Source organism: Amblyomma mixtum, chromosome 2, assembly GCF_055824585.1.
Source record: "Amblyomma mixtum isolate Tamu chromosome 2, ASM5582458v1, whole genome shotgun sequence".
In the NCBI taxonomy this organism is placed as follows: domain Eukaryota; kingdom Metazoa; phylum Arthropoda; class Arachnida; order Ixodida; family Ixodidae; genus Amblyomma; species Amblyomma mixtum.
In genome coordinates this window covers 271,375,629-271,394,145 of record NC_143013.1, presented here as the reverse complement: position 1 = coordinate 271,394,145, position 18,517 = coordinate 271,375,629, and the positions used below count along the sequence as shown (strand labels likewise).

At 44.1% G+C, this 18,517-nt stretch overlaps 4 protein-coding genes across 8 annotated transcripts in view; 2 read left to right on the top strand and 2 right to left on the bottom strand.

The window, feature by feature from the left end:
• LOC149364008 (matrix metalloproteinase-2-like) overlaps positions 1-5,107 on the top strand; it is a 228,862-nt gene extending 223,755 nt beyond the window's left edge. For both annotated transcript variants that reach the window (XM_089574004.1, XM_089574005.1), the window contains exon 8: positions 615-5,107. In XM_089574004.1, coding sequence (XP_089430130.1) covers positions 615-844 — 230 coding nt within the window. In that variant the 3' untranslated portion in view covers positions 845-5,107. The remainder of the gene's footprint in view (positions 1-614) is intronic.
• Positions 4,389-15,175, bottom strand: LOC149364007 (tubulin delta chain-like). The gene is made up of 6 exons (XM_089574006.1): positions 14,792-15,175; positions 14,633-14,699; positions 13,719-14,015; positions 12,224-12,470; positions 8,906-9,070; positions 4,389-7,903 (listed from the first exon to the last, which is right to left on the bottom strand). Exons 1-6 carry the CDS (start codon positions 14,929-14,931, stop codon positions 7,533-7,535), a joined length of 1,287 nt encoding a protein of 428 aa, XP_089430132.1. The 5' UTR covers positions 14,932-15,175; the 3' UTR covers positions 4,389-7,532.
• Positions 15,176-15,178: 3 nt separating this feature from the next.
• mRpL50 (mitochondrial ribosomal protein L50) lies at positions 15,179-17,072 on the top strand. The gene is made up of 4 exons (XM_089574007.1): positions 15,179-15,283; positions 15,435-15,568; positions 15,631-15,772; positions 16,063-17,072. The coding sequence occupies exons 1-4, from the start codon at positions 15,182-15,184 to the stop codon at positions 16,390-16,392; spliced, it is 708 nt and encodes a 235-aa protein (XP_089430133.1). The 5' UTR covers positions 15,179-15,181; the 3' UTR covers positions 16,393-17,072.
• hob (bridge-like lipid transfer protein family member hobbit) overlaps positions 16,409-18,517 on the bottom strand; it is a 61,823-nt gene continuing 59,714 nt past the window's right edge. For all 4 annotated transcript variants that reach the window (XM_089574000.1, XM_089574002.1, XM_089574001.1 and 1 more), the window contains one exon: positions 16,409-17,288. In XM_089574000.1, the coding sequence (XP_089430126.1) occupies positions 17,247-17,288 (42 nt within the window). In that variant the 3' untranslated portion in view covers positions 16,409-17,246. The remainder of the gene's footprint in view (positions 17,289-18,517) is intronic.

The window sequence follows — 18,517 nt, the reverse complement described above, 5'->3', positions numbered from 1 at the left end:
TAAAAACTACTCAAGGGAAACTAATTCGCATTTAGGGAAAGTACAAGGGCTAGATAGTGTGCCTTTACTTTATCCAGACTTACTGTACATTTGGGAAACATTCCTCCAGAAAAAAAAACACTTGTAAATGCCCTGAAGATTCCCATGCGTACCTCCCTCTAGGTTGAAAAAGGACCCTTGATCACTTAGACATTAATGTGTTTTCTTTGTGATTTTGCTTACTAGCTCGCTCTGTTTCATCCTTGTCAATAAGTATGTCAACATTGAACAAATAGTCTGACCTAATTTTATGCAGCTATGGAGCATAATTTGTGTCAGTAGGAGTGATGAAATGGGAAAAAAACCAATTAGCAGCTACACAAAATATCAGTGCAGAGAGATACTGTCATTTCTTTTGCTAGCGAAATTTGCTTTATTTCCCTCTCGAGGGATTCAGAGCAAGAAAAAAGCAATAACAGTCTCTCAGCTCCTCACTTGTTGTGTTAATGTGTATGCACTGCTTTTTAAACTATGCTGGTGTGCTGCAGCTAGCATTAAATCAGTCGACTGCGGCCATAAGCGCACGTCAGAGACTTTTTCCTGTGGAACAACAGTTGTTTTCTTCATCCATGCAGGCCAGACTTACTTCTTCAAGGGCCTGAACTTCTGGAGGTTCAATGACCGGCGGATGCATGTCTACAACCGAACACAGCATGTTGGCGAGTTGTTTGGCTGCCCCGTCGCAAAGGCTTCCTATGCAGATGAGCACAGTGCACTCAGTGACACCTCTGTTGTCACTCTGGCCTCGACTCCCCTCCTTGTTCTCAGCACTGCCCTGGCACTGGCTCTTGGGCAACGTTCTTGATCATGGCCAGTGGCAATATTGGTCACGATTCCAGTAAGGATGCGCCGTCACTACAGCACCTAGTAAGGGCACAGTATATAAGCCCCCTTTTCACCGAAGGTGCTGGCTATAGCTGAGATGTGTCTGTGCTAAAGAATCACCCCTGCATTAAAATTGTTCATTCTCAAGCTAGGATAGAACATATGAATGACTTGATAAATGTGTTTGCAAATGATTCATATAACTCACATGAAAGGGAACAGAGGAAAGGACAACGATACCAAATATAGAAGCTGTAGACAGCCAGCACCCTTTGGAAACTGCAGGTTTTTGCTCTCACAACATTTTTGCACTGTAATTTTTGTGATCAGCTGCCCATTCTGCCCTTGAAGCAAAAGCATTTGAGCAAACTGAAAATCTGTATGCCTACTTCTTAAAAGGGCTACCTCAAGAAAGACTGCCAGCAAACAGTGCACACAATGCCAATATGCCTGCCCTCTACACAGGAGAGTAGAAATGCAGATTGCATTCACTGTGTGCTCACAAAATACTCAACAGCCTTTTTATCGCAGGTGACACGGCAAAAAGTATCCGAAGTTAAACAGGGAACTGCAACAACTTATGCAATGTTGAGGCATGTTTAAGTTGTGCAGCTTTTCTACTGTCATCTACACCAAACATGAAAACTTTGAGCTCAAGGTTGCAGGTTCAGGTATACAGCTCTTTAAGTGCGAATTAAATGCGGAATGGAGCTGTCCCCTTTATACGTAATCACTGCAACTTTGTAGGTAATACCAGAGTCTGATTACAACTTAAGGTTACATGTTGTCTGGAGAAAACAGACACTCATGATGTTTCAATAGAGAAGGCTACTGTAGCAATTTTTTAACCTAAAAATTCTTTTTGGCTCGATGCACCTTGCTTCAAGGTTGAGAATGCCTGTTCCGATGCACTTTTGTGTTGACAAGACGTTCCAGGTGCGTTGTTTCCAGTGTGATACGAGGACTGTGCCATTTGCATTATTTATTTCATTCAGCCATGTTTTTACTTTTCTCATGTCTATTGATGTGATGTCTTTTTATATGTATATCAATACTGCTTTTGCAAATGTGTGATGCTATGGCACTGTGTACAGACTAAACAATATAAATATATACTCGGCTATTACAGTCAGTCTGAAGTATAAGCAAGCAGTGTGACAAGGAATGGACATTGGTGCGAAGAACCCATTTTATTGGTTCAGACATGCCAACCAGACATGATATACGTGAATCTAGTTTTGCTGTGTGCTTACGCATTTGTGGATGAAATATAATTGTGAACAGACTGGCTGCCTTCTTAAGTGAACTTGTTGTTCCCACCTAAAGATGCTGCTTTTTTGTGTTATTCAACATGATTAGAGGACGCTGACATAAATTTGGTGCAATTTCTAACCAGGCCCAAGTGTTTACATATAGGTGATGAAAAGCTACTTACACTTTCAACATAAAATATAAACTGGTGTACATACCATCTTAAATAGCCTCAGGATACTGCTCGATAAAAATGAAAGCAGCTTAATGATTGATGTTCACCTGAGCATAGCCTTATAGCATGAAATGCTCAGAGCTACAAGGGAAGGTCAACAATATCTTCTGTGCATTATGGTTTTGTAGATCTTAACATACTTGTGAATGCAGCCTCATCCATCTTGTGATTGCTCAGAACTTCAGATGATAAGCATTCTGGCATGATTTGGGAGAACATTTCTATCCGAAACAGAAACTTGCCATACGTGTTGTGAACAAAACCCACTTGGCAAGCCTTGCATTTACAGATGGTTTATAAACTATTTTGAAACACAATGCAACTGCAAGCATAACATAAGGCCTTCTCTGCAGCTACAAAACGATTCAGCACACTTCCTTCGCTGCTGCATGAGAAACTAAATGCTGAAGTGCAAAATGCCACAAGCAGAAATTCATGTCTTTTACTGTACAGACACTTCAGGCTTCCTGTTGGGCTTAGATTAAAATGTTAATGTGCGCGACACAACATAAAGCGCATGTGCTAATGAGAACCAAACTACACAGCATTGAAATTTTGCTGCTTATGCATGGCTGCGAAAAAGATAATGCCTTGTCACAGCGTTGCCTAGTGCCCCTGTGCTTTTGCCTTGCATCTAGCCGTCCCCAGTCACCATGATGACTGTAAAAGATGTGCAATGCAAGTGTCCTTCGTGATATTTTGCCACGCTCAATGCAGCATAGTCCATATACGCTTGGCTGTATGACACGCATCGTCTATTTTTCAGTGTAGCTGAAAGCACTGTCAGTGCCGTTGTGTGTGGTCACATTTCAATGTCTTGATACATAAGTGGAGCCTATGATATTTGCTGCTCACAGATGTAAGCGTCCCAGAGGTCTCAGTTTCTTTTCTATGAGAGGCACTGAGATGCAAGGGTGTGCGTGCAGACTTCAGCGTTATTCATGCTGTTAATTAACTGCTTGCGCTTTTGCGGTGCGTTTTTAAGATATCCTTTTAAGTCAGCATCACCAGATACGTTATGCACATCAAGAAATGTGTGTTGTTTGAAAGCACTTTTTATACATGTGTATACATCGTTTTTGTTCTTTTATTACAGTGTGTACTACCTTTTGTACATAAGTAATGTAAATACATTTTACTTTGATGACTTTCAGTGTCTGCATTAATGTTCTCTGAAAACTTAGGGGAGCCAAGCCAAAGCACGGGGTACTATGAAACAATCTGAAAACATGAATCCAGGTGTGAGCAATGCTATTTTTTCTAGTCAGCCAGCTTTACAGGCAGTAAACAAAGTTCTCAGAAAAAAAAAGCTGAAGTGACAGATTAAAAAAAAAAAAACCAAAACATGGAAGAACGATTACTGATTGGTCAGTTGTACATGTTTTGGTTTCATGCAACATTATCTTCTTGAGTAGCCAACAAAATTTTTTTTTTAAACATTCTCTTGGCACTGCAATTTAATTTATTGGTCAAGGACAATTTAAGGGACCAAGGTAGCCTTCCCCACATTTATGTAGATAAGCCTGTGCAGCCATGCAAGGCATTTGATCAAAGTGAATAAACCCTTGTAGCCTTGAGCAAGAAGCAAGAACGCATGATGGTGAAAGAAAATGCATAGCATGGGCTCATAGTTCTGGCTTTGTTAGGGAAAGCATAGACTGTTGCAAACGTGAAGAAAGGAAGACTAAGTATGATGCATGGTAGAGCTGATGCAGGCGGCAATTAAAGAAACTTGTCACCACTTACTGAGGAAGCTACGTATCTTCTTGACAGTATAATTTATTTAGCACATTACCACGATTACTGTCCATTCTTAATGTAAGCCAGTTGTGTAGCTACAAGACAACACCATGCAAAGTGAGTAAAATAGTCACAGTACATGCAATCAATACAGGAGGGTGTTTGCTCTGCAAGAAACTGTGCTGGCTTTTCAAAGCTCTTTGTGCACTCCATGGCACATCAATTTCCTTTTCTCTTTCACCTCACAAAGGCTGCAAGAGAAATGGCATAAGCTGCACAACAATGCTGTGTCAGCCTCTAAGCAATAGAAATTCTTTATTTTATCATAAATGAAGTGTTCCATTCTCAACAAAAGTAATATGAGCAATGTACAGAGGGAACCACTGCTGGGTAAAAAACATGCATGCGTAAGCCCGCATTTCGTGCAGCGCCGCTGGAAGACGACAGCAAAACAGGTGCTTGCATTCTCTGTGCGTGCATTCCTTCTTTTGCTGGCACCCATCAGTGATGCTCTGCGATGTGCAGGCGTCCTCCATAGAGTGGTCCAATCTTTGATCTGTTCACTGGTTTCCAAACATGTTCAAGGTAACACGCACAAAGTGAGCACTGTGTTTGACTTCTTGATAAGAATAGATGGCGTGGGGAAAAAAAAAAGCAACACAGCTGGCTGAATCTGAAGGGAACACCTGCTATCGCAATTAACTGGTGCTGATTAGACTCAGGGTACACTTGAATAATGAACTGCCAAGTTAAGAACACAAGACGTCGACACAGTCACAGAGCTTAGCTTGGATGCTATGCAACAGGCAAATGGTTGTGGAAAAATTTTGTTCAGTGATGATGCATGCTTTGCATATGCTACGAACAAACACACGTTGTGTGCCTTTCATGTTTTATGCGAGCGACTGTCTGCAGTTTACCAAATGTGTCTTCACATTGCAAAGGCAGATTGCACTCTGCTGATTTGTATTCCACATTTGTGCATTGCGAAAATAAAAAAATATCTTTCATCTGCCAGCTTAGAGTGTTGCTTTATACACCAGGCACAAAGGCTGCTACTCACACCTGTGAACAATAAATGGCTTCTCTTATGGATTCTGTCAATGCATGCTGTAGAAGAAGCCATGGCAAGCATTTCTCCAAGAATACCATTTTTGTCATCCTCGTTAAACACAATGCTCTGCAATCTAGAAGTACAGAGGGCAAAACGCTGGTCTAGAACACGTACTGGGAGCGTTTCGGTCTGAACACGCGATATCTAGCAATAGCTTTTGGTTAAAAATGGTCTGGATGTAAGCATGTACAGTTAAACTCACAGAATCTCATCTCCATTTCTTGCTTTCCTGGTCGCGGCGGCTTTGGGATTTGCGGAACGCAGAGTTCAGTTGCTTTGCCCTCTGTATGTACATCCATCCAAAATACTTTTGCAAACAGTTTATCTGATTAAAAAAATAACAAAAATGAAACCTGTTTTCAATCACATTTCACAGCACCAAATAGTTATACAAAGCTCATTTTTTGCAGGTATGCAAATGCTTGAAATTTTGAACACAGACAAAATCTGTTTGTACTAGACTTTAATTATTAGAGGCACAAAAGTAGCATTGCATGTGGCATGCTCAAATGCGATCTGAGCATACACGCACACAAGAAGCCAGTTATTGAGCAGAAAGTGATCACTGCTTGTATGTGGTTATAGTAACAGTTGACAGGCATCCTTGATGAATACAAGTGCCACTGACTCATGGTGGCAGATTCAGCCACACACTACAAGTTTGAGCTATAAAGGGCTAGCAGCACTACAAAACTAAAGCGTATGCATTTCACACACTGAGCACATCACTATATTTGAGCTACCGTTCACAAAAACCAAGGTCGGGCACCTTTGCCTTTTGGTCTAGGGAAGCACATCTTTGATAAATATAGGTGCCAAGAGAGAGAACATTTAGCACGTTTCTTGTCAATACATTAAAATTGTGTAAGAAATTGAGTTTCATTTGTAAAGATATTCACTAGAGATGTAAACTGCGTCAATGAGCTCGGTGTGTCTCTATCGCATCATGAATGCAAAAAGCAACTAACAATTTCATAGTTTCTGAAGGTATGGTGCCCTTCTGAGTGACTTATTCACTGGTGCATATATACGGACAGAGGTAACCACAGACTGGCATATGGCAACAATGCCAATAAAGCATAAATTATGTTACTCACACTACGGGTAATCCAAAGCTATAAAGGTTAGTGACTCCAAATACTTAAACTTATGCTCTCAATATACAGCGCAGTTCTCATACACTTAAAGGGACACTGAGGAGAAATTGAAGTTGGCTTGTATCGGCAGAATACCAGCTCCTGATTACAAAAACACCACTCATAATGACAACAAAGCTCTTGTAACGTAGAAAAGAGCAAGAACCAAAAGACAGGTATCGCCGCCACAGGCCAAACTCGCAAGTACAAGCGTGATGACGTCATAGGACAAAGCAGTGTTGCTAGAACCAATGGTTCTAGCAACTCTAGGACCCGAGACGCCACAAATCACTGAGGCGCAGCCAATGCATGCGAAAATCTCCTTGAAGTCGCCAGATGGCGCCACGTGCCCGGCAGCTACGCGCGTGCCTGAAGCATCGGGACCAATCAGCGCCCATAGATCAACAGCGACCAATCAACAAGGTACACGGTATGCTAAAGGTGTATTTGCGAGAACTTCGTTGACGACTTCGAGAACGAGATCCATCGTAACGCTGGCAAAACGCCAGTGCAAACGTAAGCGAAGCGACTGTAGCGATGGCCGCAATAGCCCATAGATGCCTTCAATGTGCAGCCGGTGGTAGCTTTCGTTTCGGCTGCTGCTAGGCCGTACTGCTGGCCGCCAGAAATCACGGAGTCTGCGTTACGTCATGTTCACGTCAGGTTTCACGTCGCTTAGTCCTGTGTCGCACAGGAGAATCCCAAGTCTGAATCAGAGCGGCAGGAAAAACTTTCTCAACTTCGAATCCAAATTTCTTAGAAATGAATGCATCTTTCGCTGCCGGCCAAGTGGCAACAAAGCCATGACATGCCGAACTATCGGATTTTGCTATAAAAAAAAATATTAATAGTGCTCTCCTCACTGTCCCTTTAAGACCATTCATTCTAATCCATTTTTCGCGCAAATGCAGCCATTTGTAATACAAGTTTACGCTGAAGAAAAGTAAACATTAGCTTTTACTCTAAATCGAGCGCAACAAATGAACAACAATATGCATGTAAATAAATATAAATAAATACATCATAGAGGTCACAAGAACATTTGAGCACAAGTGAAGCACAAAGTAAAGGTAGGAACCATAGGGTCAGTCATAACAGATATCTTACACTATATGCACATACCTCCTAACTAAACTTGTTGACCATATGTGTTGTGCCCTGATTTGCACATATCCAATGGAGTCTATCGATGCTATTTGGACAGCCCCTTGTAGGTCGCAATAGCTTGTTCAACGCGCACAAATGCATCAGCAACATCTTCAGCCTGCAGGCCATGGCGTGCGTAATGGTGGAGGTAGGCGGCCTCAGTGAACAGGCTCCACGCTCTCTTTACCAAAGAGTCCAGTTGTGGCACACAGGCATCGCTGTTGCTTGCTAAGAGCAGGGTGCGACCAGAGCCTAGAAAGCGATGGGGATGCGTCCACAGGTTCAGTTCGCGGCCCGGCTCCACGAAAGGCGCACAGTTAGGAGCGAGGTCAGTGATGTCGAGGGCCGACAGGCCTTCACCACGTGCCACAGCCAGGGAGGCGATGCACGTAGGTGGCTTCCCCTCAGCACCCATGACTGGATTGAAAAAAATAATAGACAGTAATGGTAAGTGAGTGTGCATGACTGGTTATTACCTTAAAAGAACCAGCCACAAGCACTGGCTGCCAGAACAGCGCTAAAAATTGTCCAAAGGATAGTTCTGCTATAAGCACTTGAGAAAGAAAACAAGCAGTGGGTAAACATTTGCAAAATAAAACTGCACACACAAATACGGAACACATACACAAAGAATACACAGGTGCAATTTCAGTTTTATGAATGAATACCCTTTTCTACCAGAAACATGCACTGATCCAAGTCAGTAGCCTGGCCAGGTTATGTTGCATCCAAACAGCCAACTGCAAAGTGCATGCATACAGCAGCGGAGTCCAATACTATTATGAGGAGCATCTATTAAGAAATGAGTGACCTATTAGGGGATCTGCTGAATAGCAGTACTGGAGTCGGAGATCGTAAAAGGTTTCAGTTCAACAGAAGGCTCAAGTGAAAGTTTTCACTCAGCTATTTTCTCTCCCTCCCTCCCTCCCTCTCTTTCTCTCTCTCTTTCTTTTTTGCCCAGTGTGCTCAGAGTTAAATCTCGCCTCAGACTGCACTGAAATGAGATAGTGCTGAATTATGAATAAAAGAAAGCTGGATTCAGGCTGTGTTAAAATATATTTTGAGAGGACCTGAGAGAAAAATATGTTTAAAGAGATGACTGTCCATCACTTTTCCAGTATAACATGTGTAAGACTTGATGGCAAACCAGTATCACTGATAGTAGCCTTAAAAGACAGCACGAAGAAAAGACAACCTCAGGTAAACAGTTTGCATGACACTGTGTTCACAGACCTTACCGAAATCTACAGGTCTCCAGAGAATTCCAGGTCTCAGCAGATTCCATTCAGAATATTTTCCTGCACCGTCGATCCCTGGGTATCTTTGATACACAGCAGTAGCTCACTGATACAGTGCCTAGAGCTCAAGAGGAATGGGAATGAAACAATTCACTGACACCAAGCTGTGCTAACAGCTCACCTTCATCAGTGGCACTATGGCAGCGTTGCATCTTGCTCAGAGCTCGTACTAGACCCTGCCAGGAACAGCAGCTGAAGGTAGCCACTGCTGGCGGTTCTTGTGGAACCTGCAGCAAGCCAACCTGCTTGAGGACCCCATGGCACCCCAGCTCCGAGGCCACGTCACCTGCATGACATTGAAATCCTGAAGGTCAAAAGTTACCCACGCTGTACAGCAAGCCGTGGATGCATGCAATGATTTTATCCTCCCCACCATTGCAGAACAACAAGCCTCACGGACAAATGCTGTCCATATTGCCAAAGGTCTGGAGTCCAAACAGAACCATCATGGGTGCTGTGTATGCATGTCTTGTGTGCATTGCACTAGATGGCGCCACCGCCCTAGCAAGTACTGAGTATGTTGTGTGCAGTACAATAGGTGGAGCCACCGCCTTAAAGCGAACTGTCATGTGTGCGTTTGTGGAAAAAGGAAAAAAAGGATGCTCCCGGAACGATGGTGTATGTACGGCCAGACGCCGGTCACTTGTAACCAATTAAACTACTGTTATGTTACCTTAAACACAACAATGGGCTATGGGAAACTGCACTGACTGAGCAAGCAGAACAAGTGAGCTGCACTTTGGGCTAGTGCTTTAAGGTCAAAGGTCGCACACTTGTTTTGTCCAGAGCGAAGAAGTCTTAGTCAGAGCTTCTTCAAGCCAACGTAGGTATTTGTAAGCATAATAATAAGTCATGGTGTCCAGCATATTCTGCTTGTGCTCTGTTCTAGCTCACTGTTGTACTGCTGGGATTGACTGCCCACAGTGGTTGCAAAGCTAGAACAAAGTCATTCGATAGAACCCACAATATGCACGTAAAACAGCATAGGTAACGGTGACATGCTAGCATTTGTATCAGCTCCAGTAAAAACAGCGATTACTTAACATAGTTTATCGTGAAATTAACAGCAGGGGCAGGAGCTAGTGCCAAATAGCTATGAGATGAAAATCTAAGAAGAGACTGATATTCGATGAGCATTCAAGAGGCTCATCGACAACATTTCATCACGATTTTTATTGAGTTTGTTTGCCATGTAATGCCCACTCCCTCATGTGATGTCTCAACATGAGACCCTTGAGGAATCAAATAAGTAAACAAATAAATATCCTTGACTGCTCTCTTTTTTAACGTAATAGCATTGGGAGGGCCATGAAGGCGAAAACTGTCCGGTGTCGGTGTTTGTGTGAAGCGTCCTCCTGCCACAGTTGGTGGGCAGCATTTAGGAGGAGTTCCCTCTCTCCCACCTGCCTCCTAAGCTCTGCTCTGCAGTTCTCAGTTGTTTTGTAAGATTCAGCATTATGTGTTCTTAACAAAATTATTGCAGAAAATAGGCTACAGCTTAGTTAAACAAAAACTTGGAGAGAGTCATCATTGGCTGCAAATTTCACACAGATGCTGCAGCTGCTTAGCGCTAATGCTTCCTACACCGTCACTGCAGCACAGACTTCCCAGCATGGAGGAAAAAAAAACTCAGGTGGGAGCATCTGACAATAGCCTTGAAGGCCAGTCATAAAAAGTTAAAAGGAGAGTGTTGGTCTCGCCGTGATCACATCACGTGATAGCGAGCGGTAATATCTATTAGAGCACTGCACGGGCCTCAATCTGAGGCCCGAGCCCGGCCCGGGCCCGAGACCTGAAGCCCGAGCCCGGCCCGCGGCTTCAAGCCCGGGCCCGGCCCGGGCCCACTAAATTATCGCTCTAGCGAGCCCGGCCCGGCCCGGCCCGTGAATCCCGGAGTGAAGCCCAGCCCTATCCGGCTCGGCACAGTAACGCTTCAGGTATACTGCTCACTCTGAGCAAGTAGACCGCTACTACACCGATAAGAAACTGGCCGACAAAGGTTCTGAAACCACAGTTTGGCTTTCAGAAAGTTGGTTCTTTTTAACCCAGAAGGAAGTGATGAAGAGTAGTGCTTGCCAGGCCCGTCTTTTGGACAATGATCTCGTGTAGGTGGGCAAAGATATACTCGTAAGTACCGAGAGCTAAATAAAAAGGGCCGCATACACTCTTAATAGTCTACTTTGCGTTCCCCCCTGATTTTAATCAGTTATAATCTGCCGCCCGCGAAGTATAAATATTAAAGCTGCCTAGGAAGCAGTGGGATGACATTTCTTTTAGTGAACGCGATCTCATAGGTTGACCTCATAGCCGAACTGGTCGCCTTTCAGCAGAAACGAAAAGCTAAAAGGCTTAAGTTTTCACGGTATGTGCTTAAAGACTATAAACGTCCTAAACTGATATGTTCTTCCCGAATGCATTTCTAGTAGTGTATAGGTATGTTTTGGGATGACGAACGATCAATGGCCAATTAAGGCCGGTTGAATTTTACTCGTTCTGCACCGCGGCGTGGAAATAAGGAAATAAATAAGTCAGTGAATAAAGCTTAGTTTTTTTTTTCTCGGCGCGTTCTATAACCCATAGCTCATCCGTGTCGTTGCTTCAATGCCGCAGTTGTTCACTTCACTCTGCAATAGCGAATGAAAAGTCGGACACCAGCCGTTTCTGTACGACCCAAGCCCGACTCGGGCCCGCAGCTTTAAGCCCAAGCCCGGCCCGGGCCCGCAACTTCAGGCCCGGGCCCGGCCCAGGCCCGGCAATATAAATCACGTCCCGGCCCGGCCCGGCCCGCGGGCCGGGCCGGGCCCGGGCTGGCCCGAGCCCGTGCAGTGCACTAATATCTATCCCCGCTGGATGCGCGTATGCACGGACCAGCACGGCAAACTGACTGTAGATCGACCTCCTTGCTGTAGACGCCCACGCCACGCATTCGTGTGCACTAAAACATACCAACATCAAAACATCAAGGACTGACTGGGAGAGCGAAAAACAGGGGAGGGAGCGGCTTCACGAGAACTTGGTTTGCGAAGGCTTGGCACGCTTGGCAACGTGCTCCCTCCTCAGTCTTTTTTCTTCCATGCTTCCCAGCACGAACCTCGTCCAAGATGGCAGTTCCAAGGTTTGCCTCCTTTGGCAAAGAAGCTGTGGTCTGTGTGTGCTTGTGTAGAATTTGGAGCCAATCCAAGCAGCCAAGTTGGCGGAGAGGGTAGAGATGGGTGATGGCACTTCTGGCGAATGTCAGTATAGCAGAGGGTAAGTGGGCTGAGTACCCAGTGCCCCTAGGAGATCACAGCGGATCGGAGCAACTTCTGTGCTCCCTCCGGGCCCAGAAGGTGCCCGGAAGTGGGCGCATCTCCGAGCACCTATCAAATTCTATGGACCACGGTTACACGAAGGACCATGGTAAGCTCCATGTAACAGCTGTCGCCATAAAAACACACACCGAAATGGGTGTGCAGTCCGTGGGTGCCTCGGCTGGGCTGCAGGAGGCAGGCCAGGTGTCTCGCGGCCAACAAATTCATCTCGGCCAGACAGGCATTGCGCAGGGCCCACCGCTGGGTGGCCACTCGATGCAGGGCATCATTGCTCAGCACCAACAGGCCATCCGCAGAGTCTTGCAAGTGTGCCAGCGACAAGAGCGCATTGTACGCCTGCACTGCCACTTCCCCCGACTTGCACGGCCACACCACCTGCAACATGAAATTGCATGCATTTCACTTTATTCTTGTGAACACATGTTGCTTGAAATTTTTTTGAAATTTTTGAAATTTGCATGCACTGATCACAAAACATTCCGCGAGAAAATAAAAATTCACCTCACATAAATCTTGATCACTTCTGCCCTCTTTGTAGCGAGTATTGCTTGACATATCTTTATTAAATGATGTATCACCTGCTGGGAAACCCTGATATGACTGCAACCCCTTTTATGTTTGTTTGTATGTTTGTTCTTTTTATTGTTATGCATGTTCCCATCATCGCCGTTGTAAACCAATATGCCCCCCCTTATGTAATGCCTTCGGGCCTTTAAGGGATCAATAAATGAAATGAAATGAAACGTGCAAACAAGTCGCACACAAAGTTCATTTCTGAGTATTGGTTGAACTCCAAGTGGTCATAAAGATTGTAGAGTCGAATTATTATAGTACAAGACAAAAACTACCCCTTACTATTTATGGTCACCTGTTTGCCATATAACTATTATTCCTTTTGCTCTATAGTGTAAAATGAACCTTGGAATAGATGCAGCTATAAACTCATTTCCATGTGATATAAACAATCCAGAATTTAAAGGATCACGAATGATACAAAAAAATTGAAAAAGAAAAACATGGCTGAATGTTTATATTTGCTCCTGAAAATGAGTATGATGCTTTAACTATCTCTGTGCCCTCTGCTTTGGCTACATCTGTAGCTGCATTATACACCCGGCACTGTGGGGTTAGTAAACTTATTTCAGCTATTAAAATCAACAAGGCAGTACATTTCCTCTATTACTTTTGGATAAAAAGCAGGAAAAAATAAACAGTGTAGCTCCCTAAATACTTGTAATTTCAGCTATTTAAGAGAGTGCTCATTTCCAACTATTTAAGGCAATGCTAAAGTAAATGCAGGATTACTAATTGTATTGCATAATTTTTTCTTATATTTTTACATTCTTTCTGTGAGGAACACCTAATAAATCTTGAGAATACCTCACAGGCATTACGATCTCCAATATGTTTTATATATGCTACACCTGCTTTGTGTCTTTACAGATGCAGCAATCAATCCTCGGTGTCATAAGTTGCAGTACAATATGCTTGCAACATGTTAAGTCACCAAGTGACCACTTCACATTAACGTGAAAACAAAGAGACTGTCCTCTACTAATGGGCTCCTAATCCATGTTCTGATGAAACAGAAACTCAGTAGTTAGGCACAAAACAGCCACTTACTGCATTTATGACAGGAGTGTTGGGGTAGCTGTCTCGAAGAGTCTCAGTCAGCTTGGTTCCCAAGCCACTGCCTGTTCCCCCACCAAGGGAAAAAATTGGCAGGAAACCGTCCAACCAGTCCCGCCGCTCGACATGGCGCCTTACAAGGTCACAGATCTGGCCCAGTGCTTCTTTAGAATGCTCGATGTATCCTAAGGCCCAGTTGTTGCCAGCACCTTGTGCACTGGTGTAACATGCATCCCTTGTGTAATGCCACTTGTTGCCATTGCAGGCTTCTTTTAATACCTTGCCTACGACCTGCAGTGCCAAGATGAAACACCAGCATGAGGAATGATAGCACAATCAATTTCTGATACGACGACAACTAAGCCCAAATGCAATAAGGGGACGCAAAAACGCTGTAACGTGTTTGCAAGCAAAAGCGCTAGAAAGACAAGAAGTTCGGAGGCCTGCCATTATCTGCCGTTATGGGCTGCAACTCTTGAAAGCTTCAAGACAGATCTGGGCAAGAAGGTTGAAGCAAGGAATGCTTTTACCAGTGATATTGACTTTTCGTTCAATGGAGGTGTGTTTGACGGTATCCTGTGGATAGCTGCCAAAGGTGTAACTCGATGAAGCTATAACACTGTAAATGAACATTGTTTTGCACATAGATTTGATGCCCTTAAATGTGCTCCTAGCGTGCTTTCATCACTTCTCTACAAGAGTATCTGTCGCGTATACAATCACTGGCCTTGTGAGTTTAGGAGTTTAGGAATTGCGAGTTTAGGAATGAGTATTTTAAACTCATTAGATAAATTACCTGTTCTCTTCACTTAGTGACAGGTACTTTCTGACGCTTTAGTGCCTAAAAAGAACGAAACAACCTGCGAAGTTATCTTCCAGCAACCAACTTTAAGCATTCCAGAACTTACCTTTGTTTCAGTGTCAATCAAGACAGCACTAGAAAGCAGGCTACCCTGGGGGTCGGTAGTGAAAAACCTGCGCAGGATATTAAGTAATAACATTTTCAGACCTAAAGCGGAACCCTGCAAGCGGCCATCAGTAAACAATAGTCGCGCACGGTCACTCACCTTTCCGCAGACAAGCTGTAGTAGTCGAGGTCACGGCGCGTCTCGGGTTCACCGGCGCCGATGTCTTGGGCCACAGCATTGAAGAACTCGTAACCCAGCTGGTTGCCGCACTGGCCGATCTGCAAAGTGATTACACTCATCGCTCGTTACACTAATGTGCGTGTCAGACAGCATGAAACTAAAGAACTGAAACTTGAAATTGGTATGAACGTTCGTCACGTCAAAGCCACCCGCCATGAGGGCACATCGAATCGAAAATGCGCAAATAAATGTATTACCAGAAATTCACACTATTGACATGCAATAATAACGCGTGCGCTTGCAAAATAAAATTTAAATTCATAAATTATACATTAAAATAATGTGACAAGTAAAAGACTTTTAGAGTGCATGCTTTCATCATCATCATCATCGCAAGATTGTAGCAAAGTTAAAATGGCGGCCCTCATACGAAGGTCACGTTTGTTGCCGAGTAACTTGAATCAAGCGAAGGTGAGCTCCTTTCTCTTTTGTGCATTGCATCTTTCGCACTCGCAGATTGTAATTGAACAGCCTTAAGTCAAATCTGTGGGTTTGGAGTCCACTTCTGCGGAAAGAACTTTGTTGTTGTTCGGGCTTTAGTTTCCTCACTGCCTCTTTCCAGACCGCTTTCTCAACATCATGTGCTGCATCCACCGCAAAAAAGTTCATTCAGGTGATTCCTGTAAGAGAAGACGAGAATGGCCTGCCCTCAAAAGCCATGGCTCAATCGGCGCTTGCTTCTCTCGGTGCCCGCGGGTAAGCTTGGAAGAATTGTTGCGTCCAATAGGCATCTAACGGTCTTGCATCGCACGGAGCAGATTCTGTCGGCCCATGAAGCCGTACAAGCCTGCCGACGATGTTGAGGACCGAGTCAAGGCCATTTACGAAGATGTGATTGGACAAAAGGCAGACAGCGCGTGGCTGCAGACACCCATCACAGAGCCCCTCTTGAAGTTTAGGGTACGACCGTTCTGTTCATGCTTATAGACGTAATAACCTCCATCGACCTCCCCTTTTTTCTTAACTAAGGAAGGGGAAGACCTGCTACTAGAGCTATTCAGTGGGCATTGCAGAGTTCTCGTGCAGGCTGTATGTTGTATGGAGTTGCCATGTAAGTCAACCGTGCTATGTGTCGTTTGTAGATGATGCATGCAGGATTCATTGATTGTAATCTTAGTAACATTGAATCGTTTCGCTCAGTTCCATGTGCAGACTGGACCGTAGTTCTAACTTTCTTTTCATGCCAACAGCTACTGACGAGGTGCATCAAAGAATTTGGCCACGACGTCCCAAGCTCCCAACTGATGAATGTAAAGTGTGCAGACGACGTTGTAGAATTCTTCTCCACGCCCGTCGACGGCCTGTCACCTTACGAAACCCTCGTCAGACAAAAGGACCAGCTACCCAAAAATCTGCACGTTATACCGAATTATGTTCGTTTCCACCCCGAGACGGACACTTTCTTTGGTGGTGTGAATGCTTACCCAGGTACGTCAACCATTGTGACAGGGCTCAAAGCCAAGAAGAAGTACAAAGGTTATGTTGCGAGTCCAACGTGGCCGTACACTATTAGCTCTTAAAAATGAGGGAAGGAAGAAGGTTTCCAAACTACTGTTTATTGCCTTTTTTTTTCACTGTGCAAGCAGTACAGAGAAATTTGCTCGAAATAAACAAGCAGCCTAACAAGGAGCATAAGTACAGCTTATGCACTCATATATATATGTACCATCTTCACATTGATTGACTTAGATTAAAAAAAAAAAATTAACATACGAAGCAAACACGAGTCGCACTGAGTTCCTGCATACTTTCTGTAAGAAAGTGCAATGCATTTTTGCACATTTATCACGACCACATACACATTGCAGAAACACGGCCTATTTGTTCAGCTCTATTACCACACATGAAAGCAAAATAAAACACACCACCCTTGCCAGCAGTCAACAAGAACAAGTGTTATGTACATGACACAAGATTGTCCTGGTTCCACCAATATGCAAGCATGTTGTTGTCACAGGCCATTGGCACAAAGAAAGAGGAATGTCTGAAGTGCGGCAACACAAATTTCGCACTAACCACAGTGCTTGTGGGAACTTACATTCTTTTGTTTTTGGCAAAATACTTCGGGGTGGTGATCGTGCCTAAAGACATGCAGCAAACATCCATTGCACTGTGAACAAATGCAGCAAACTATTATAGAAAGCTCGCATTTTGATAAAAGCTTGCAATAGTGTCAAATAAAACAAGGATCTTTAAAATATCTGCGAACGGCAGAGTCTTCTGATTTACCCGACATAAGAAATATGGACAGCTTTTGTGCAGCCAAGCGTAAGGTGGGCAGATATCACATAGGGGCACGTATGTACACATTGAAATGCACACTTCCTCTCTTGGCAGCTTCGAGAACTGTGCATGGAGCTTTTGCACAGATGAGTCACTTGAAGAAGCTCCGCTTTGAACTTTTTTCTGGTCCACCCTGCAGAAGAAATGAACAGAATTTGTGTGTTACATTGACGCTAATAATTCATCTGAATCATTACTTCATGTGCAGCTATGCACATCCTGGATAAGATGTCTACCAACTTACAGACTCTGCACGACAGTCAACCTTAAGTAGAAAAGAATAGTTTTCATATCTGGACCGAAGATATGCAAAAATAACTGTATTGCTTCCTTGCACATGAAAAAGATTACTGCCCAGCTTATTTCCACATAGTGAATCTAATTCCCAAATGTACTGTGGAGTAATAGGTGCCAAAGCTCTCCCTTGCCTCACGTCACTGTGTGTGAACTACTCGATAAAAAATATGTAAACTGCCAGAACTACTTCCTTATTACTTCTTGAATGGCAATTCATGAAAGCTTTCTAAAATAATATAGTAGTCTAAAATAACACCAAAATGCATGGGACCAAATTGAACCTGTCTAAACACTTGCTGCAGGGGTCCTAAGAAAGGCTGAATATGTAGACATGCTACACAGATTGCTCCCACTGGTTTTCAAGAGTTTTTAGGCTGCTGTGGATGCAACTGGAACAGTCGCTGATGCGTGTTGTAGGGCTCTTGATGCCATAAGTACCTAAGACAGCTAGGCTTTTGTTAAAGGGCCACTGCCCAGGGTCCGGACATTTTTGAAAAACAAGCCCACTGCATAGATGAGGCATCGAAGATAACCTCTGCAAAATACTAGAGCCATGCGCGCCCCGAAAAGCTGCGAAAATTCAAATCAAAGCCCGTTCGTTCTTTCCTTCCTTCAAAAATGGGCCCGGCCCACTACTCTGCACCCCACTGACGTCAAGGGGGGCTACTTTCGCTAAAGGCACTCCATTGGTGCATCGTTCTGACTGACGGGAGAAGGTTGGGCGTAGCCTTGGCGTCGCTAAGACAATCTTCCAGCATTCATCTCGTCTGTGTCTTCTTATCCTTGTCTATTTGTAATCGACAAAAAAAAATGGACACGACAGTTGCCACTGGTTAATGCGAGATTCAGCGACAGCTGTTAAGGTATGTATACTTTATGATATGTTGTGGTAGAGAATATGAGAGCGACTTCACATCTTTATAGGTCTAGGGCGCTCTTTTTAGTTTTCCGCTCAGTAATTTTTCATCTAGGTCACTCCAGTCCGCCGCTCTAGAAGAGCAGCGCTGGTGCTGATCCCCTCCTCGGGCAGCGCATTTCGCAGCAGCAGCTGTCTTCGTCTGTCGC